Here is a 24,303-nt window from a genome sequence, read left to right as displayed (position 1 = left end):
GGGTCATTTGGATGTTTTGGGTTGTCGTTATGATTTAAAAAGAAATCACAGTAGTTTGACAATAAATGGCTTCATCCAACCACTAACCATGAGTGGAGAAAAAGTTTTGGTGTTATCATTCATATTCTCTGAAAAAAGGCCAAGAAAGCAATAATTCTGCCGGGATATGCAAACATTTGAGTAAAGGTACCTTCACACTGAACGACTTTGCAACGATAACGATAGCGATCCGTGACATTGCAGCGTCCTGGATAGCGATATCGTTGTGTTTGACACGCAGCAGCGATCTGGATCCTGCTGTGATATCGCTGGTCATTGCTGAAAGTCCAGAACTTTATTTGGTCGTCAGATCGGCGTGTATCGTTGTGTTTGACAGCAAAAGCAACGATGCCAGCAATGTTTTACAATGGTAACCAGGGTAAATATCGGGTTACTAAGCGCAGGGCCGCGCTTAGTAACCCGATGTTTACCCTGGTTACCATTGTAAATGTAAAAAAAAAAAACAGTACATACTCACCTTCTGATGTCCGTCAGGTCCCTGGCCGTCTGCTTCCCGCACTGACTGTGAGCGCCGGCCGGCCGTAAAGCACAGCGGGGACGTCACCGCTGTGCTCTGCTTTTACTTTACGGCCGGACTTATGTCCTGACCTCCTAATTTATATGCCATATTCCTTGGTAACTTGTTCTTTTGCTAACGCTATATTTATGATGTGTGCTTATATCTATTATATTGCATTACCTGCATCATGCCACAATATATGGCGGTATTTTATAAGTGATTCTTTGTATACCATGTGAGAAATGCGCTTATCTTGCACCTTAAAACAGTGACATAATGACAAGCCACAGTATATGGTGGTATTTTATGACAAGTGATTTTTTATTATGTGGGAAATGCGCTTATCCTGCGCTTTAAAACAGTGCCATAATGACGTTTTAAATACTTTACAAACTATGGACATGCGCAGCGGTCAGAACCTTTCCCAATATGGCGATCTTTTTTTCTTCAGCACCGCATTGCGCGGGTGCATACACATTTGGACTTATGGGAAGGTTGTTATGTCGTCACAGACATGCGCAATAGACTCCTGAGGAGACCGAGGATTCAGCATGTATTTTTAATGAAGATGTGCGTGTGTTTTCAGTCCTTTATGGCGGGCAACACCTGCGACTATTTACGGTAATTAATCACATGATATTTGCAATATTAGTACTTTGTACACTATATATCGCTATACATGTATAAGATATTTTATGAAAGATTTTGTATATTTGCACTTAGCACTTTAATCTATGTAATACGGTGATTAGGTCTTCACAAATCATGTTTGAAACTTTACGCTAATTAATTCATTAATGACATGTGCACCCTATATATGTCTGTAGCACTGCTTGATTCATTGCTTGAGAAAGGATTTGTTTTATCCGAAACGTTGCCACGCCACAGGGCATTAAAGTCCTTTTTTTACATCTTTTTGTGCTGTTTCCCTTTTTGTTTACTGTCTGAAAGGCCATTGGAATACTGGTCAGGGAAGCGTGCATGCTTTAGGGTATGTGCACACGTTGCGGATTTTGCTGCGGATCCGCAGCTGATTGGCCGATGCGGATTCGCAGCAGTTTTCCCTGAGTTTACAGTACCATGTAAACATATGGAAAACAAAATCTGCAGTGCACATGCTGCAGAAAAAAACGCGCAGAAACGTAGCGTTGTTTATTCCGCAGCACATCAATTCTTTGTGCAGAGTCCACAGCGGTTTACACCTGCTTCACAATAGGAATCCGCAGGTGTAAAACCGCAGGTGGAATCCGCACAAAATCCACAAAAAAAACTCGGTAAATCTGTGGTAATTCCGCAGGTAATCCGCAGTGCGGTTTACCTGCGGATTTACCAAAATCAGTCCGGAAAAATCCACAGAGTAATCCGCAGCGTGTGCACGTGGCCTTAAGGCATTTTTTCTGGTGCTGTTCCTCTTTTTCTACCTATCTATCTATCTACCTATCTATCTGTATGTCTTTCTGACTGTCTGTCTATCTATCTATCTCCTGTCTATCTATCTATCTATCTATCTATCTATCTATCTATCTATCTATCTATCAATCTATCTATCTCCTATCTATCTATCTATCTATCTATCTATCTATCTATCTATCTATCTATCTAATATTTATCTATCTATCCATCAATCTATCTATTATCTATCTCCTATCTCTCTATCTATGTATCTATGTATGTATGTATCTAGGAATCCAAAAAACGGAGGCAGCACACCATTAGTAGTGGAAAAAGCAGGAGCTACTTTTATTAGCCCATCTCAGCAACGTTTCAGTTCTGGTAGATGTCAACCTTTTTCAAGCCTTTTTCAGGCTTGAAAAAGGTTCACATCTACCAGAAACGAAACGTTGCTGAGATGGGCTAATAAAAGTAGCTCCTGCTTTTTTCACTACTAATGGTGTGCTGCCTCCGTTTTTTGGATTCCTACATTTGAGGTTTGGTCTATGCCTGGGGGGCTCTGCACCCAACTCTATTTTTCTATTTTCACTTTTGTGTTTTTTGTGCTGCTCTATCTATCTATCTATCTATCTATCTATCTATCTATCTATCTATCTATCTATCTATCTATAGTATATCTGTATCTATCTATCTATCTATCTATCTATCTATCTATCTATCTATCTATCTATCTACAGTATATCTGTATCTATCTATCTATCTATCTATCTATCTATCTATCTATCTATCTATCTATCTATCTATCTATCTATCTATCTATCTATCTATCTACAGTATATCTGTATCTATCTATCTATCTATCTATCTATCTATCTATCTATCTATCTATCTATCTATCTATCTATCTACAGTATATCTGTATCTATCTATCTATCTATCTATCTATCTATCTATCTATCTATCTATCTATCTATCTATCTATCTATCTATCTATAGTATATCTGTATCTATCTGTCTATCTATCTATCTATCTACAGTATATCTGTATCTATCTATCTATCTACCAATTTGCAGTGTAAAAGTTATACAGGTCCTTCTCAAAAAATTAGCATATAGTGTTAAATTTCATTATTTACCATAATGTAATGATTACAATTAAACTTTCATATATTATAGATTCATTATCCACCAACTGAAATTTGTCAGGTCTTTTATTGTTTTAATACTGATGATTTTGGCCTACAACTCCTGATAACCCAAAAAACCTGTCTCAATAAATTAGCATATCAAGAAAAGGTTCTCTAAACGACCTATTACCCTAATCTTCTGAATCAACTAATTAACTCTAAACACATGCAAAAGATACCTGAGGCTTTTAAAAACTCCCTGCCTGGTTCATTACTCAAAACCCCCATCATGGGTAAGACTAGCGACCTGACAGATGTCAAGAAGGCCATCATTGACACCCTCAAGCAAGAGGGTAAGACCCAGAAATAAATTTCTCAACAAATAGGCTGTTCCCAGAGTGCTGTATCAAGGCACCTCAATGGTAAGTCTGTTGGAAGGAAACAATGTGGCAGAAAATGCTGTACAACGAGAAGAGGTGACCGGACCCTGAGGAAGATTGTGGAGAAGGACCGATTCCAGACCTTGGGGAACCTGAGGAAGCAGTGGACTGAGTCTGGTCTGGAAACATCCAGAGCCACCGTGCACAGGCGTGTGCAGGAAATGGGCTACAGGTGCCGCATTCCCCAGGTAAAGCCACTTTTGAACCAGAAACAGCGGCAGAAGCGCCTGACCTGGGCTACAGAGAAGCAGCACTGGACTGTTGCTAAGTGGTCCCAAGTACTTTTTTCTGATGAAAGCAAATTTTGCATGTCATTCGGAAATCAAGGTGCCAGAGTCTGGAGGAAGACTGGGGAGAAGGAAATGCCAAAATGCCTGAAGTCCAGTGTCAAGTACCCAGTCAGTGATGGTGTGGGGTGCCATGTCAGCTGCTGGTGTTGGTCCACTGTGTTTCATCAAGGGCAGGGTCAATGCAGCTAGCTATCAGGAGATTTTGGAGCACTTCATGCTTCCTGGCACCTGCTCACAGTGCCAAAACCACTGGTAAATGGTTTACTGACCATGGTATTACTGTGCTCAATTGGCCTGCCAACTCTCCTGACCTGAACCCGATAGAGAATCTGTGGGATATTGTGAAGAGAAAGTTGAGAGACGCAAGACCCAACACTCTGAATGAGCTTAAGGCCGCTATTGAAGCATCCTGGGCCTCCATAACATCTCAGCAGTGTCACAGGCTGATTGCCTCCATGCCACGCCGCATTGAAGCAGTCATTTCTGCCAAAGGATTCCCGACCAAGTATTGAGTGCATAACTGAACATTATTATTTGATGTTTTTTTTGTTTGTTATTAAAAAACACTTTTATTTGATTGGACGGTTGAAATATGCTAATTTATTGAGACAGGTTTTTTGGGTTATCAGGAGTTGTAGGCCAAAATCATCAGTATTAAAACAATAAAAGACCTGACAAATTTCAGTTGGTGGATAATGAATCTATAATATATGAAAGTTTAATTGTAATCATTACATTATGGTAAATAATGAAATTTAACACTATATGCTAATTTTTTGAGAAGGACCTGTATATCCAACACAGGCATCTTCCTATCAATTATTTATACATTGAAGTGATGTCGGGAGGTCGTACATTTTAACCAGACTTCGTTACACCAGAGATGTGACCTTGATCTGCATATTCACTTTCGAGTGTTTGATTCCTGCCAAAGGAAGAATCAATTATAAAACTGCAGTTGCTTTCGGAAAGTGATGCAATTTGCTGTGACAAGTAAAGATTTTCTCCATTTTGCCAATGTTTGGAATCAATCTTTCTCCACCCAAAACCTGAATTTACTGTATGACATTTTTATATTAACAGCTTCAACGTGAAGTGATCAAGCAAATTTCTCTCTGAGAAGTATTCTTCTTTCTAGAGGCACATGATCTGTGGCTAAACCTCCATTAGAAAGTAGACGTTTGGCACTGTACTGTACGTAATTCCCTTTGCATTACTCTTCATGAATTATTTAGGTCAGATAAATCACCACTATTTGGCATTAAGTGTATCTACATTTCAGGCATAAACCAATCAGGCCTCATAGGTTGTCCCATCAGAGTCCAAATCTTTCCAAAGGTGACTGCTGGATAATCAGCTGATTTTCCCCAAACCCACTCCCAATACCCCTGGCAAATAGTTGTTTTTGATAGGAGAAGCTATGGCCTCCAGGCATTTCCCAATATGGGCCGCTATGAGAGAAATATACAACCTAGTAGTGGATGCTAGCCTAAGTATTAGAAAACAGTCCTTGTAATGGCTAGTTCTGACAAGCATATAATATGGACATGTGCTGTTCGAGTAAAAATCAGACATCACACTGACCAATTTAATTAAATAGGGCTCTTCTGAACACAGTTTATTCACACGGACGGGGTTTGTGTGAAAAAAAATTGCAGCATGTATTATTCTCTTTTGAGTCTCAGATGAGACTCGCCTATTCAAGTCTATGGGTGCAATAAAAAAAATCAGATCCCACACATCTCCATTATTACACTAGGAAAATGTATTCGGTCATGTACCCGTATTTTTCCGACTATAAGACACACTTTTTTTCCTCCAAATTTGGGAGGAAAGTGTGGGTGCGTCTTATAGTACGGATATAGCATGTGGGGAGGGGGCAGCAGCGAGTGGGATCGCAATGATATCCCACTTCAGGATGTCCCTGCTGCCGGAATCAGCTGCTGGGGAAACCACATGGCCCTGCTGATTAAGTGCAGTGAGTATTCATTAGCGGCTCCCCGCCCACCGATCAGCTGAGCGGTGAGCGGGGAGCAGCAAATGAATGCTGCACTTAAGCAGCGACACACAGTTTCCCCAGCACTGATTCTGGGGAGAATCTGTGTGTCCGGGGGAGGAGGCAGCAGCAGCAGGGGCCAGGAGATCGCTGCATACCTGCCTGTGCTGGACGCTGAGCTGTCTGTGGTGCACAAGGAGGACCTGTGTGATGTCAGAAGTGGGCGGGCTGGAGCATCACATGGCAGCTCAGAGCCCTCCCTCTTCTGACATCATCATAGGTCCTTCAGACTCCCACCTAGAATCTGCAGCTTCCTCTTATGTCCTGCACGCGTGCGATGTGGAAATGCAACAAGAGAGAGGGCTCTGTGTGTGCAGCCATGGGATGCTCCAGCTTTTACCTCACCCCAGTGTGGCTGGCTCCCACAATTAAGAGGTTAGTCTTTACAAAACACAATAAAGCACTCTGCCACTCCTTTAGTGAACTATAACTCCCAGCATGTCATAGGATCTGCAGGACATGCTGGGAGATATAGTTCTCCCATGGGATTTTAAAGCAGCACTCCAGTGTTATATTACAGTGCTGGAGTGGTGCTTTCACTATAAGCCCTGTGCCCCCATTCTTATACTCACCCTCCAGCATCTTCATATAGTATACAGACACCACACTGGTCCCGCAGCTTCCAACATAATAACGTACTATTATATATAATAACACCACATATAATAGTATGTTATTTATGTTATTAAATATTTTACCACATTTTTTTTGCTTCAAATATTTTTTTCCCTATTTTCCACCTCTAAAACCTGGGTGCGCCTTATAGTCCGGTGCGTCCTATAGTCCGAAAAATACGGTATATGTTTGAATGTAGAAGAACGAAAAAGGATCACGCACGGATAAACATAAAAACGGATACATGGATTACACACAGATGACAATATGGATAAAAATTTTATTTTTATAAATTCATTTAATCCCAGCCTAGTACAGGGATGTCTTTACTTCTTCAGAATGAAAAATTCTCCTACAGTAAATCTCACCCTTCTGGTTCTTATAGCGGTCAGGGTTCCTATGCTGCTCATGTGCCCTTACAGATCATATGGACAGGGGTGGCCTTAATAAGTCAACCTCTCATTTTTCTTGGGCGCTATAGTGTAAGGGATTTTTTTATTCTACACAGTGGTATATTTTCTGACATGGTTAATCAATAAAGACCAATTTGAAATATATCATCTATATTGTAGTGCCAACCCTTTCTGTACCTCAGCATAGTAAACAGACATATATTCTCCAGGTAAAATCTTTCTATGTTTTGCAATACATTTTGTATAGTATGATAATTAAAAGTACAAGAAAATGTTAAAATGCACCAATCGCGCGGGAGCAAGCTTGTTGCAATAAGGTGCTCATGTCGTAAATCAAGAAAGTACTAGTTTTGTTGGACTCTGATAGCTTGTTGTAACCTAAAGAACTAACGTCTAGAAGTATCACTTAGGGCAGATTTGCAAATATGAAATACCTACTAATAAAAACTGTGCCATTGTTTAGCCACTGAAATCTTCATTTTAAAAATTTCAATCAGTACGTAGATAAAAGTATTGCAATTTATTAATATAGTTTGTGTTTTAATTTCTCAACAGTTTCAAGTGATCTGCCTACTGTCATTAGATTTTGGAATGAAAAGCATAGTTGCCAACTGCTCTGGGTTTTCCGAGACTCCTGGGCTGAATTTTGGGCATTTTGTTACAAACTATAGGTGTTACCAGGAAGGGTAAAGGCATTCAAGAGAAGGGTATGGATGGGTTGACACATTACTTAAAAAGTCTCCGAAATGTTGGCTTCTATGGAAATGCCGAAAATCAGTTCCGATCGATCTGATGATTGATGGATTGTTACAACATCTCATTGTAAATAAAATCTATCAGCCAGTACTTCCAGATAGAAAAGAGATTTGTGTCCCAAGTCTCAACCCACTGAGGCCTCCCTGAACTGATACTTTATAACACACTGCAAATGCCTCTAACGTTCTAACTGCAAATTGTATCACAGCATCATCAACCTTCTTGATGCTCTTCACTAAAAAAAACCATTAAGAAGATGTCAGAGTTAAACCGCACTGATTGTAATTTAAGACAATTTGTTGGAATGAAAGCCGCTGAGACAGAGTGGCAAATTCTCCATACATCGAATGTATGTACAGCCAAAGCCAGAAGAGCTAAGCGTGTGGCTGAGACCGTCACGTAATAAGAAGTCTTATAGTGTGGGAGGTACATTCAGATACTGTGTCTGTAGCAGACATAATGCTGCATAATTGATACTATATGCCTTTCACTTCCATTTAAATGCTATACTATATTCCCATAGATGACTCATGTGGTAGAAATGTTCCATTTTAGTTTCTAACAATAAAAGAAACAATAATGTGCAGCTTCAACGACATGACCTCAGCCTTCACATTCACTACATTTAGTTTAGTATTAGATTGCCTTGTATCACATGACAGTAAACACTGGCACTAATGATACAACATCAATTTTTACTGCAAATGCAGCAAAATAATTGATTCTCCTTTTGGAGCTACAGCTAGAAGGAATTTTTAGGCCAATGGTATCTGGGAAAAATATGCAGAAAAGGAAGTGACAACTATAGGTGACAACCCTACAAGACAATGTCTGCAGAAAACCTTGACATGTGGCAGCATCAGCCATACCACAGAAACTCATCTGTAGGCAGCACTAATGAGCAAATCCAGCAAAATTCAAATTACCTGCTCGCATGGATTTTCCCAGGAAGTTCAATTCACTGCAAAGCTATTCTCTACAAATGTAAAGTCACTTGTTATGCAAAGGGGTCTCATCAGAACCCAGATCATAATAAATGCAATATGTAAAAAATAAGAAATATTATTAAAACAATGATGAAGTCCAGGAGAGATTCGCACAAGTGTAAAAAATCTCAATGTCATGACAGCATGATGTACACCATGACCTTTCCTGCAAATGTGCAGAACAGTTCTGGCTAAGTAATAAAGACCCAGGAATTTCAGATCAGAAGATATGACGAGAACTGTAAAGGTACCTTCACACTAAGCGACGCTGCAGCGATACAGACAACGACGCCGATCGCTGCAGCGTCGCTGTTTAGTCGTTGTGTGGTCGCTGGAGAGCTGTCACACAGACAGCTCTCCAGCGACCAACGATGCCGAAGTCCCCTGGTAATCAGGGTAAACATCGGGTTACTAAGCGCAGGGCCGCACATTCCGGTGCCCGGCGTCCGCTTCCCTGCACTCCTCCTGCATCCTGTGTCAGCGCCGAACATCTCCGGCATCTCCCACAGAGCAGAGCGGTGACGTCACCGCTCTGCTTTACGGCCGGCACTTACACAGGATGCAGGAGGAGTGCAGGGAAGCGGACGCCGGGCACCGGAATGTGAGTATGTGTTTTTTTTTTTACTTTTACAATGGTAACCAGGGTAAACATCGGGTTACTAAGCGCGGCCCTGCACTTAGTAACCCGATGTTTACCCTGGTTACCAGTGAAGACATCGCTGAATCGGTGTCACACACACCGATCCAGCGATGACAGCGGGTGATCCAGCGACGAAATAAAGTTCTGGACTTCTAGCTCCGACCAGCGATCTCACAGCGGGATCCTGATCGCTGCTGCGTGTCAAACACAACGATATCGCTATCCAGGACGCTGCAACATCACGGATCGCTATCGTTATCGTTTAGTGTGAAGGTACCTTTAGGGTTATGGTGAGGGGCCAGAGAGGTGAGAAGTGAGAAAAATCACACCAAGAAAAATATTTCAGAACTTTTTCCACCTGTCTTCCATAATCTATACAAATCCATTGAAAAACAAGCTGAAATCAGTTTGAGGGTAGAAATAAAAATAACAAAACTAAAATAATGTGGTTACATAAGTGTGTACAACCTCTTATAATTGGTGATGTAGTTATGTTCAGATTTATCCAATCATTTTTAAACTCAAGTTACATAGTAGTCATAGTGATGAGTGCACAGCTGCCATAGTTTAAAGTGATTCTTATCACTCCATGTAAAGTTTAAACAATTTCTTATCTGCATTTTACAGCAAAATGCATAGACCAAACAGCTTACAACAAGCCAAGGCATCTCATTGTGGAATGCTATCAGTCAAGAGAAGGGTACAAAAAAGTCCATTGCATTAGATGTACCATGGAAAACTGTGAAGATGGCCATCTAGAAGTGGCTTAAATTTGGAGCAGTGACAATACCTAGAACTAGACGTCCATGAAAAATTAAACAAATTTGGTTCAGGAAGCTGCCAAGAGACCTATGGCAACATTGAAGGGGTTGAAATTTGACAACAATTACCTGCATTCTTCATCTGTCTGGCTTATGGGATAGAGAGGCAAGACACAAGTGTTACCTTACACAAAAAATTCAAGCTAAACTTACATCAAGTCTGATGTAAAATATGTGGGAAAATGTGTTATGGGCTGATGAGACCATGTTTGAACTCTTTGGCCATAATTTCAAAAGCAATGTTTGGTGCAAAGCCAAAACTGTGCATCGCATAAAAACACCATAGCTACAGTAAACATGTTGAAGGCAAAATTATGCTTTGGAGATGTTTTTCAGCAGCTGAACTGGTGGACGGAATGAGCAGTTCCAAATATCAGTAAATATTGCAACACAACCTTTAGGCCTCTGATAAAAAGCTGAAGATGATGAGGAACTTCAACTGTCAGGATGACAACGATCCTAAGCATATCTCCATATTAACAAAATGATGGCTTCACCAAAAGAAAAGCAATGTTTTGGAATGGTCCAGCCAGAGTCCAGACCTGAAAACATTCGAAAATCTGTTGGTTGACCTGAAGAGGGCTGTACACAGATGTCTTCACAATCTGATAGATTTGGAGCGTTAATACGAGGAAAAGTGGGCAAAGATTGCCATGCTGACAGACTACTACCAAGCAAAGAGTGAATGATGTGATACATTCAAAGAGTACTTCCACAAAGTTTTATTGTAAGGTGTTGCATACTTATGCAACCACATTATTTTAGTTCTTTATTTTTCTTTTGGCACTAGAAAAGATTTCAGTTTTGTTTTCAATTACATACCGTATTTTTCAAACTATAAGATGCAATTCTTTCCTCCAATAATGTGGACGACAATGGGGGGGTGCGTCTTATAATCCAGATGTACCTGCTCTGGCTGTAAATGGGGAGGTGGGGGAACACCTGGAATCTACAGGAAGCCAGTGGCTGTAGCTAACACTGTGCCCGCTATCAAAGGGCACTGAATACTCACTGTTCTCCATGCACATGGTACCGGCATGGGGAACAGTGAGTGATCTGGCAGCTGTCTCTGCAATCCGCTGCTAACAAGCATAAATCAGCTGCTGGCATCAGAACAGGACACAAGTGGGAGGGAGTGCAGGAAGGTAAGTGCAAAGGTTTATGATTTTTAATGCTTTCTGATGGGGGACATGTATACCAGGATGCACACCAGGATAGGGATGAGGGGGACCAAGCCTTCCAGGAAAGGTATAAGGGAGCCATGCATATCAAGCTAGGGATAACGGGGACATGCAACCAAGATAGGGATGAGGAGGCCATGCATACCAGGATAGGGTTAAGGAGGCCATGCTTACCAGAATAGGGATGAGGGGGCCATGCATAGCAGGATAGGGATGAGGGGGCCATGCATACCAGGATATGGTTGAGGAGGCCAGGCATACCAGAATAGGAATGAGGGGGCCATGCATACCAGGATAGGGATGAGGGGGCCAGGCATACCGGAATAGGGATGAGGGGGCCATGTATACCAGGATAGGGATGAGGGGGCCATGCATACCAGGATAGGGATGAGGGGGCCATGCATACCGGAAAAGGGATGAGGGGGCCATGCATACCAGGATAGGGATGAGGGGGCCATGCATAACAGGATAGCTATGAGGAGACCATATATCCCAGAATAGGGGATATTAGTACATAATTGACCACATTTTATGTTTCAATTTTTTTTCCAATTACCTCCTCTAAAACCTAGGTTCATCTTATGGTCCGGTGCACCTTATAGTCCGAAAAATACTATATATATATATATATATATATATATATATATATATATATATATATATATATATATATATAACACGTTTCCTTTGTATTTTAGGCAAAAATATATATATATATATTCATCTTTTATATTTTTGAAATTACATATAGGAAAATGGAAACAATTAAATAACCGAGCCTTACCCAGATGGTGTTGTCGTAATGATACGGTTTCCAGTTGCGTCCGGTATCGCTAAACATAACGCTGAAACGCGTCACCCAGTCAGAGCTTCCATGTCTTCCCTGTGTGGCTGTCCCTGTGATGTCAAATCTCTCTCCCAAATCAATCTGTAGCCATTGCTTTGCATTAGATTCCAATGGGGACCAACCACCGATGCCTGCGAGAAAGAACAAAAACACAGAGAAGCTAAATACAGGAGAACATTGTGCAATTATTACATTGTTCTGAACACAATTTCCTGACAATAAAGGATCAATTAACAAATCAAACATAATGTTAAATGTTGACATCTTGTGAACTTCTTAAGCATTTTTTCATCAAGAATTAACATCTTCTCATTCAACTACACATGTACATCACTCTCCCCTATTAATGCTGAAGATGGCTGGTTTTACTGATAAAACACATATTTGTGAATATATACTGTATATATATATATATATATATATATATATATATATATATATATATATTTATTTATTTATTTAATGTCTCTGAAGGTTTTAAGCACTAGTGTTATCTGTCCTCTATCTATCTATTTATCTATCAATCTATAGAAAAAAAAGATTTTAAGCACAGCACAGGTAAAATTGGGCGCAAAGTCTGATAGGCATACACCAAACCTTGTAAGCAGAATAAAAAAAGTTGAAACAGCACTCCATATGGCAATTATAAGGTGCTCTTTATTGGCCCATGCGGCGAAGTTTCGGTCCTGGATGCAGACTTTTCTCAAGCTATCTATCTATCTATCTATCTATCTATCTATCTATCTATCTATCTATATACAGTGGGGAAAATAAGTATTTGATACACTGACGATTTAGCAATATTACCCAGCTACAAAAAATGGAGAGCTCTGTAATTTTAAGGCACACTTCAACTGTAAGAGACAGAATCTAAAAATAAAAACATGAAGATCTCATTGCATGATTTTTAATTAATTAAATTACATTTTATTGCATGAATAAAGCATTTGATTACCTACCAACCAGCATGAATTCTGGCTCCCACAGAGAAGACCTCCTACTATGCACTCATTATCATTACCCGAATTAATTATAATAATAATAATAATTTTTATTTTTATATAGCGCTAACATATTCCGCAGCGCTTTACATTTTTGCACACATTATCAGTTGCACCTATTTGATTTTGTTAGGCTACTTTCACACTAGCATCGGGCTCGACCCGTCGCAGTGCGTCGGGCCGAGGTCCCCGACGCTAGCGTTGTCTCCGCCGCACAACGGGGGCTTTTTTCCAGTGCATCCGCTGCCCCATTGTGAGGTGCGGGGAAGTGCGGGGAGGTGGGGGCGGAGTTCCGGCGGTTGGAAAAAGCGGACCGTCGGGAGCAAAAAACGTTACATTTAACGTTTTTTGCTCCCGGCGGACCGCCACAACACGGCGCAACCGTCTCACGACGGTTGCGATGTGTGGCAATCCGTCGCAATGCGTCGCTAATGTTAGTCAATGGAGAAAAAACACATCCTGCAAGCACTTTTGCAGGATGCGTTTTTTCTGCAAAACGACGCATTGTGACGGATTGCAGTTAACGCTAGTGTGAAAGTAGCCTTACCTGTTTCAAAGACGCCTGTCCACACATCGTTAGTAACACACTATGCCGTCATGGATTAAAATCCTGCAGGACAGGCAAGGTGCCCCTGAGGACGCCAGTGCATGTCCAGGTCGGTTTGAAGTTTGCTAATGACCATCTGGATGATCCAGAGGAGCCTTGGGAGAAGGTCATGTGGTCAGATGAGAGGCAAAATAGACCTTTTTGGCATTAACTCCACTCCATATAGCCCTCATACTCTGCTCTCATTACTTGCATTAATTACACATGGTTGAACTCATTACTGTATAAAAGACACCTGTCCACACACACAATCAATCACACTCCAACCTCTCCACCATGGATAAGACCAATGAACTGTCTAAGGACACCAGGGACAAAATTGTAAAAATGCACAAGACTGAGATGGGCTATAGAACAGCAGGCAAGCAGCTTAGTGAAAAGGCAACAACTGTTGGTACAATTATTAGAAAATGGAAGAAACACAAGATGACTGTCAATCTTCCTTGGTGTGAGGCTCCATAACAGATCCCACCTCGTGGAGTAAGGATGATTGTGAGAAAGATTAGGAATCAGCCCAGAAATACATGGGAAGACCTGGTCAATGACCTGAAGACAGTTGGGACCACAGTCTCAAAAATTACCATTAGTAGCACACTACGCTGTCATGGATTAAAATCTTGCAGCGCACACAAGGTCTCCCTGGTCTTGCCAGCACATGCTCCTTTCAGCATGTCTACCTTGCAGGGTATAGCAGTAGCATCAGCTGATATGACTGCTCTACAAGTGATCTGAATCTGAAAGTATGGATTACAGAGGATAGGTAAGAGATACGGTCAGTGTCGATCTGGGGTGCCAAGGGGCCACCAGTAACCAACTCCAAGGCCCCACTTTTCTGCTACATGCAAATGTGATATTATCTTCAAGCAATAATCTTTAATAAGTTGCTGCCTTTGTCTGTACATGGTGATTCAAGTATATTGTGCAGAGTACTACTCATATTAGAGGGTGGTGACCAACTCTTACACAGGGGCCCACCAGAGGATTCTCTCGTTCTTATGTGGGTCATTCCAAGCCTGAATATGGTGGTTTATTTTTTCTCTTTTCCAGGTGACATGGGCATCGGGAATTAAGCGTTAAGGTGAGTATATGTTTTTTTGTTTTTTTTTAATTTCTTACAAAAGACAAGAGTGCAGGGGTTAGGTGTAAGGTGAGTATACAGGTACTTCTCACAAAATTAGAATATAATCAAAAAGTTTAAAGTTTTAAAATCAGAAATGTTGGCCTACTGAAATGTATGTTCAGTAAATGCACTCAATACTTGGTCGGGGCTCCTTTTGCATCAATTACTACATCAATGCGGCATGGCATGGAGGCGATCATCCTGTGGCACTGCTGAGGTGTTATGGATGCCCAGGTTGCTTTGATAGCAGCCTTCAACTCGTTTGCTTTGTTGAGTCTGGGGTCTCTCATCTTCCTCTTGACAACATTCCATAAATTCTCTAATGGGGTTAAAATCAAGCGAGTTTGCTGGCCAATCAAGCACAGTGATACTGTTGTTCTAAAACCAGGTATTTGTACTTTTGGCAGTGTGGACATGTGCCAAGTCTTGCTGGAGAATTCAATTTCCATCTCCAAAAAGCTTAATGGCAGAGGGAAGCATGAAGTGCTCTAAAATTTTCTGGTAGATGGCTGTGCTGACTTTGGTCTTAATAAAACATGGTGGACCTACAACAGCAGATGACATGGCTCTCCAAACCATCAGTGATTGAGAAAACTTCACATTAGACCTCAAGCAGCTTAGATTGTGTGCCTCTCCACTCTTCCTCCAGACTCTGGGACCTTGATTTCCAAGTGAAATGCAAAATTTACTTTCATCTGAAAACAACACCTTGGACCACTGAGCAACAGTCCAGTTCTCATTCTCCATGGCCCAGTTAAGAAGCTTCTGGCATTTTCTATTGGTCATGAGTGGCTTGACACAATGAATGCAACACTTGTAGCCTATGTCCTGGATACATCTGTGTGTGGTGGCTCTTAAAGCAATGACTCCAGCAGCAATCCTCTCCTTGTGAATCTCCCACAAATTTTTTTGAATGGCCTTTTCTTAACAATCCTTTCATTGCTGCGGTTATGCCGATTGCTTGTGCTCCTTTTTCTACCGCACTTTTTCCTTCCACTCAAATTTCCATTAATATGCTTGCATGCAGCACCATGTGAACAGCCAGCTTCTTTAGCAATGACCTTTTGTGGCTTACCCTCCTTGTGGAGTATGTCAATGACTGTCTACTGGACATCTATCAAGTCAGCAATCTTCCCCATGATTGTGGACTGCCTAGTCCAGTCGAAAAACATCGATTGGGTCATGTCAATCATGTACATTTTTCTTTTGAATGCACCGTAATTTCTTTTCAAAAAGAAAAAGAAAAGAAAAATCCAGTCCTGTTGAGCCAGACTCCAATTTTTTCTATTTACCTGTATACTGTGTTTTTTGCTTTATTTCAATATTTCACAGCTGCGGGGTCATGCTGACATCTGACAGCGTAACCCCACAGCGCTCTGACAGACATTAACGATCTTACAGGCGGTAACATTACCACCAATCAGGACCGCCCTGTACACACTTCCTTCGTGGGAACTCGATCATGTCGATCGAATTTTGGCCAAATTTTTCTGATTTGGAGGAAAATGCTCGGGAATACGAACATAAATCCAAATGTGCAATCTTCATGTCAACTTTGAGATTGGCGAACGTTTTCTGAATAATTTTGCTCATCTCTAGTCATGTATTGCGAGATTTTGGCATATAACCTCCTTCCCTCAGTAAGAGTATTGAAGATAGGGTCAGGGCTGTGTCTTCCGGCATGACAATGACTCGAAACACACATCAAGGACAATAAAAGAGTGGCTCTGTAAGAAGAATTTTAAGGTCTTAGAGTGGCCTAGCCAGTCTCAAGACCTGAACCCAATAGAAAATCTTTGGAGGGAACTGAAACTCAATGTTGCACAGTAACAGCCCTGAAACCTGAAAGATCTGGACAAGATCAGTATGGAGGAGTAGGCCAAAATCTCTGCTACAGTGTGTGCAAGCTTAGTCAAGAACTACAGGAATTGTCTGACCTCTGTGATTGCAAGCAAAGGTTCCTGTACCAAATATTAAGTTCTGTTTTTCTATTGCATCAAATACTTCTGTCATGCAATAAAATGCTAATTAATTATGTAAAAATCATACAATAGCAAAGTTTAGAATTAACCTCCTTTAGTACCCCATGATTCCCAATAAGGCTCTAACTTGCTTCTTTGAGAGTGGTCTCAGCTAGGGTTGAGCGACTTTCATTTTTTAAAGATCGAGTCGGGTTTTGTGAAACCCGACTTTGTCCAGAGTCGAGTCGAGTGCAGTCGGCCGATTATCGCTAAAAGTCGGGGATCGACCGAAACACGAAACCCAATGCAAGTCAATGGGGAAGCATAGTCGGCAGTGAGTGGAGACCAGGAAAACACCTACAGTGCCCATTTTAATGCCAAAAACATCCATTCTTGTTTCTGAAGCTTGTCAATCTTAATTAACTTTATAATAATAGTTGTTCAATGGAACTTGGGGGTCATTTGGCAAAAGTTGTGGGGGTTAGGGCTGGTTCAAGGTTTTAGTGGGCCCAGGAATCGTGGACTACGTCACGGCGGTGGAGCAGGGAGAGGTAAGTATTTCAACGTTGCAAGTGCTGTGATCCTGAGCAAGCAGGGGGGCACACTTGTTCGCATTGGCACTGGCACAGGGCCCCTCAAAGTACAGCGGTGTGTTTGCACGGCGGGGGCGCCTCCCACCAGCAGCGACACTTTTGCGTACTCTGAGGGGCCCTGTGCCAGTGACGTCGCCAACGAGTATGCCCCCCCCACCTGATGAAGGAACCTGCACTTTCATCTGCACCTTCCTCTTTGTCCCTGTGAAAGGTGGTATAACATGCGGGAAGGGGAACCTTACTTTCAGCAGGGTCAGATTCTGGCTGTGTAGAGTGCAAGGGGAATGTAGTGGTCTAGGTCAATGTACCAGCAGACTCATCTAGCAGTGGCTGGGCAATGGGCAGGATAAGGAGGAAACAGATATAGGGCCAAAGAATAAAGTAGGCTAAAGTAGAAGAAAAAGTACCGCACACTCGAAGTTGATATGATGCAAAAAGGTATAAGCCAAATTTATTAACACAAACAGGATGTCAACAATTGCCACTGTGTTAGTTCATAGAGAGAAAACCCGACGTTTCGACCCTCCCGGGTCTTATTCATGGGGTTACTAGGAAATAAATAGACAGTATAAGCAGCTGTTTGTGACATGATATATAACGAAAACAAACAAGATCAAAGAAAAAAACAAAAAAACAAAGATAAGATACCAAAGCATAATAAAAACATACTATGTACAATATATACAGAGCAACCAGAGATAATGATGGGGGTACTCTGGGGAGCAGCGAAAGATCAGTCTATGGTACAGAGGTAATATCTGCAACTACCTGCTTAGGGGAAAGATAGTAACGTTTACCTGCACTCTTTTGTTACACATACATAGGGGTGGCAGTGTTGGCAGCCAAGACACAGGTCCTTTAAGGTATAACCTGTCATTACAATAAAGAGTCAACATTTATGCAGTGCATAGGCAATAAGACAGCATTGTTCCAATGTGAAAAAAGGGGGGGGGTGTTTGTGTTTATAAGACACGTTTGGTCATGAAGATTAGGAGTCAGTCCCAATGGAATATATTGTAATAGGGTAACTAAGGGGCAGTATATGTGGGAACCAATAAGGAGAGATGTTGTGGATACCTTGTAGATTCAATAGTAGTTCCTATAGAATAGGTTAAAGGGTCCTGTTTTGGGTAAACTGCAGCAAAGCAAGGAGTCCTGCAGGAAATATGGGTTAGATAAAAATGCACTATAGAGACTGGACGTTCAGGTGGATGTATTGAGGGTACCTTAGTGTGGGTCCACTAGCAGCTCCTCTGGCAAGTATAGAGGGGTCCTGTATAGGGTGACCGGCAGTTTCAAGGGCTGTCCTATGAATAAGGTATGGTGGATTAGACCAACCAATACTGAGGAAAGGTATGGAGAGAAGGTGCAGAGTAAGGGAGTGGAGGGTCCGTGTACCTGCTCTCTTGTATGTCCGAGGGTTAGCGGCGCATCCCGCGCCCAGCTGTATAGTCCTGGGTGGTAGGTAGGGGTATGTCCGCATGTGCTTTGCTGCAGTTTACCCAAAACAGGACCCTTTAACCTATTCTATAGGAACTACTATTGAATCTACAAGGTATCCACAACATCTCTCCTTATTGGTTCCCACATATACTGCCCCTTAGTTACCCTATTACAATATATTCCATTGGGACTGACTCCTAATCTTCATGACCAAACGTGTCTTATAAACACAAACACCCCCCCCCCTTTTTTTCACATTGGAACAATGCTGTCTTATTGCCTATGCACTGCATAAATGTTGACTCTTTATTGTAATGACAGGTTATACCTTAAAGGACCTGTGTCTTGGCTGCCAACACTGCCACCCCTATGTATGTGTAACAAAAGAGTGCAGGTAAACGTTACTATCTTTCCCCTAAGCAGGTAGTTGCAGATATTACCTCTGTACCATAGACTGATCTTTCGCTGCTCCCCAGAGTACCCCCATCATTATCTCTGGTTGCTCTGTATATATTGTACATAGTATGTTTTTATTATGCTTTGGTATCTTATCTTTGTTTTTTTGTTTTTTTCTTTGTTCTTGTTTGTTTTCGTTATATATCATGTCACAAACAGCTGCTTATACTGTCTATTTGTTTCCTAGTAACCCCATGAATAAGACCCGGGAGGGTCGAAACATCGGGTTTTCTCTCTATGAACTAACACAGTGGCAATTGTTGACATCCTGTTTGTGTTAATAAATTTGGCTTATACCTTTTTGCATCATATCAACTTCGAGTGTGCGGTACTTTTTCTTCTACTATTGACTTGACCACACGGTCTGATTTACCAGCACCTCCACATCCTTTGACCAGAGTGCACACCATTACCCTTTCTAAAGTAGGCTAAATGCAGTTCAAAATTGGTAACAGGACTAAACAGGCGGCATTGCTTTGTTCAGTGGAGTAGCAAACCCAGGAGCAGCAGACACTGTTTTAAGGGCCCAAACACACTAATAGGCCAAATGCAGTTTAATATCTGATACTTTAGGCCAAAAGCCTAAGACTGAAGCTCAGCTTTATTCAGTTGAGGGCAAACACCAGGGAGGGGCAGACACCGTTAGTAGGCCCTAACCTCCAATTTTTAAAAACACAGCACTTAATGAGAGCCAGAAGGTTGAAGCTCAGCTTTATTCAGTTGAGGACAAACACCAGGCAGGGGCAGTCACCGTTAGTAGGCCGTAACCAAAGTTGAAGGCCAAATGCAGTTTAATATCTGATACTATAGGCCGAAAGCCAGAAGGTGGAAGCTCAGCTTTATTCAGTTGAGGGCAAACACCAGGGAGGGGCAGACACCGTTAGTAGGCCCTAACCACCAATTTTTAAAAACACAGCACTTAATGAGAGCCAGAAGGTTGAAGCTCAGCTTTATTCAGTTGAGGACAAACACCAGGGAGGGGCAGACACCGTTAGTAGGCCGTAACCAAAGTTGAAGGCCAAATGCAGTTTAATATCTGATACTATAGGCCGAAAGCCAGAAGGTGGAAGCTCAGCTTTATTCAGTTGAGGGCAAACACCAGGGAGGGGCAGACACCGTTAGTAGGCCGTAACCAAAGTTGAAGGCCAAATGCAGTTTAATTTCTGATACTATAGGCCGAAAGCCAGAAGGTGGAAGCTCCGATTTAGACAGTGGAGGACAATTTGAATTAGGGACTGCAGACAGACTTAGTAGGCTGTCCCCTGTGGACCATGCATCCACCACATTAACCCATTGCGCCTTAATGGACACGTAATCTTCCGTGGCCATGCCTACAGGTCCATGCGTCTGTTGTCAGGTGCACCTTTGTACTCACAGATTGCCAGAGTGCATGGACAATGCGGTCTTTTACATGCTGGTGGAGGGTTGGGATGGCTTTTCTCGCAAAAGAAGTGTCGACTGGTTAGCTTGTAGCGTGGTACAGCGTAGTCCATCATGGCCTTATTAATAGTAAATAAAATATATAACTAGGCTCTATGAACTTTTAAATAGGTTCCAGGGGTACACGGGCAGCATTGGTGTGGTCAGTGGAGGAGTATTGCAAGTAGGGGCCGCAGACAGGCTATCAAAGGCCTAAAATAACAAACAATAGGCAGGCATGGCAGTTTTAAATCGGTTACATGGATACACAGGCAGGCAGCATTGTGGTCAATGGAGGAGTATTGCAAGTAGGGGCCGCAGACAGGCTGTCAAAGGCCTAAAATAACAAACAATAGGCAGGCATGGCAGTTTTAAATCGGTTACATAGATACACAGGCAGGCAGCATTGTGGTCAGTGGAGGAGTATTGCAAGTAGGGGCCGCAGACAGGCTGTCAAAGGCCTAAAATAACAAACAATAGGCAGGCATGGCAGTTTTAAATCGGTTACATGGATACACAGGCAGGCACTCCAGGCAGCATTGTGGTCAGTGGAGGAGTATTGCAAGTAGGGGCCGCAGACAGGCTATCAAAGGCCTAAAATAAGAAACAATAGGCAGGCATGGCACCTTTAAATCGGTTACCTGGATACACAGGCAGGCAGCATTGTGGTCAGTGGAGGAGTATTGCAAGTAGGGGCCGCAGACAGGCTATCAAAGGCCTAAAATAACAAACAATAGGCAGGCATGGCAGTTTTAAATCGGTTACATGGATACACAGGCAGGCAGCATTGTGGTCAGTGGAGGAGTATTGCAAGTAGGGGCCGCAGACAGGCTAACAAAGGCCTAAAATAACAAACAATAGGCAGGCATGGCAGTTTTAAATCGGTTACATGGATACACTGGCAGGCACTCCAGGAAGCATTGTGGTCAGTGGAGGAGTATTGTAAGTAGGGGCCGCAGACAGGCTATCAAAGGCCTAAAATAACAAACAATAGGCAGGCATGGCAGGTTTAAATCGGTTACATGGATACACAGGCAGGCAGCATTGTGGTCAGTGGAGGAGTATTGCAAGTAGGGGCCGCAGACAGGCTAACAAAGGCCTAAAATAACAAACAATAGGCAGGCATGGCAGTTTTAAATCGGTTACATGGATACACAGGCAGGCAGCATTGTGGTCAGTGGAGGAGTATTGCAAGTAGGGGCCGCAGACAGGCTAACAAAGGCCTAAAATAACAAACAATAGGCAGGCATGGCAGTTTTAAATCGGTTACATGGATACACAGGCAGGCAGCATCGTGGTCAGTGGAGGAGTATTGCAAGTAGGGGCCGCAGACAGGCTAACAAAGGCCTAAAATAACAAACAATAGGCAGGCATGGCAGTTTTAAATCAGTTACATGGATACACAGGCAGGCAGCATTGTGGTCAGTGGAGGAGTATTGCAAGTAGGGGCCGCAGACAGGCTATCAAAGGCCTAAAATAACAAACAATAGGCAGGCATGGCAATTTTAAATCGGTTACATGGATACACAGGCAGGCAGCATTGTGGTCAGTGGAGGAGTATTGCAAGAAGTGTCTGATACAGTTAGTACTCCCAAAAAATAAATAGATGTTAATGTCTCGCAAAACAACTATAAATAAAAAAAAGGGTGACATGCTTAGGTACAGGGGTGGGCTCATCTGCAGAGTTTATGACAAAGTAATTTGGCAGTAAATTAGTATTTACTGGTGTCAATATAGGACACTGACCCAGACTACTTTAACTAGCATCATAGATGTCAACAAATTGGTATTGTTTGTCAGTGTCAGGCATTGAATGATGTCAGCGCATAGACTAAACATTGGTGGAGCTGTGCGAGATAATTTTGCACGTGGTAGAGCACAGTTTGAGCTGGGGGGGGGGAACTCTCTTGTGGCCGGCGGTACCGCCCCAGGGCCCCTCATGTTACAACGGTGTGTCTGACGTTGGGTGCGCACCACCACCACCAGAGACACTACATTGTACTATGAGGGACCCAGTGGCAGTGCCGTCGACCAAAAGCGGGCACACCCACCTCTTCAGACAAACAGCACTGTAACGGGTGCTTGCGCCAAGTGGCGAGACCACGGCCCCATGGGGAGAGTTTTCCCATTGGGGGAGGTGTAAACATATCGTATACTGGACAAACAGCTGCTGCAAATTAAGAGATTGGAACACTCAGTAAGACCAGTCCACAAGCAAGCAATTTTTATAGGAAAGCTAGGTGTCAGCCGGGAAAGGTGGGGCAAAATAATTTGAAATCCAGGAGTGGTTCATTTCAATGAAGGTGAGATCATCCACATTTTGGGTAGCCAGACGAGTCCTTTTTTCGGTTAATATTGAACCAGCAGCACTGAATACTCTTTCTGATAGCACACTAGCTGCTGGGCAAGCAAGCTCCTGCAATGCATATTCTGCCAATTCAGGCCAGGTGTCTAATTTGGATGCCCAGTAATCAAATGGGAATGACGGTTGAGGGAGAACATCGATAAGGGATGAAAAATAGTTAGTAACCATACTGGACAAATGTTGTCTCCTGTCACTTTGAATATATGCTGCAGTACCTGTCCTGTCTGCGGTCATTGCGAAATCACTCCACAACCTGGTCAGAAAACCCCTCTGTCCAACGCCACTTCTGATCTGTGCACGTCTAACACCTCTGCCATGTAGCCCCCTGCAAGCTTGTGTGAGAACCATCACCGGCGCTGTGTGCTGGGAATGCCTGAATCAAACGGTCTACAAGAGTAGCTTGTTTGGTTGCTAATAGTGTTGAGCGATACCGTCCGATACTTGAAAGTATCGGTATCGGAAAGTATCGGCCGATACCGGCAAAGTATCGGATCTAATCCGATACCGATACCCGATACCAATACAAGTCAATGGGACTCATGTATCGGACGGTATTCCTGATGGTTCCCAGGGTCTGAAGGAGAGGAAACTATCCTTCAGGCCCTGGGAACCATATTAATGTGTAAAATAAAGAATTAAAATAAAAAATATTGCTATACTCACCTCTCCGACGCAGCCTGCAACTTACCGAGGGAACCGGCAGCGTTGTTTGCTTAAAATTCGCGCTTTACCTTCCTTACGTGAAGTCCCGGCTTGCGATTGGTCGCGCGCCGCCCATGTGGCCGCGACGCGACCAATCACAGCAAGCCGTGACGTAATTTCAGGTCCTTCAGGATTTTAAAATTACGTTCCGGCTTTGTGATTGGTCGCGTCGCGGTCACATGGGCGACGCGACCAATCACAAGCCGGGACGTCACGGGAGGCAGGACACGCGCGCATTTTAAAATAGTCCGATTCAACTAATGGGCATAGCCTGTTAACTGTTTCACTGTGTAACCCAGGAACGGTATGTGTAAAGAGCTCCATGGAGTAACCTGTTGTGTCGACTGACGCATCCTTCACTGTTGTTTTTAGTGAAGGACACAAGGAAGCGATTTGTTCCTGACCGGGAGCATCCACTGACGATGCACTGCTCTGACATTTGGCACTTTCCGAGGAGGAGGCGAAAGAGTTAGAGGCAGAGTCAGCAATGAAAGCCAATACTTGTTCCTCCTG

At 42.6% G+C, this 24,303-nt stretch overlaps 1 protein-coding gene across 1 annotated transcript in view; it reads right to left on the bottom strand.

Moving 5' to 3' along the window:
• Positions 1-24,303, bottom strand: part of LOC143815804 (contactin-associated protein-like 5) — a 1,144,596-nt gene that overhangs the window by 794,276 nt on the left and 326,017 nt on the right. Inside the window, exon 3 of the mRNA XM_077295418.1 lies at positions 12,061-12,254. Within this exon, the coding sequence (XP_077151533.1) occupies positions 12,061-12,254 (194 nt within the window). The remainder of the gene's footprint in view (positions 1-12,060; positions 12,255-24,303) is intronic.

Source organism: Ranitomeya variabilis, chromosome 3 (assembly GCF_051348905.1).
Source record: "Ranitomeya variabilis isolate aRanVar5 chromosome 3, aRanVar5.hap1, whole genome shotgun sequence".
Taxonomy (NCBI): Eukaryota; Metazoa; Chordata; class Amphibia; order Anura; family Dendrobatidae; genus Ranitomeya; species Ranitomeya variabilis.
This window is presented reverse-complemented; position numbering and strand designations above follow the sequence as displayed.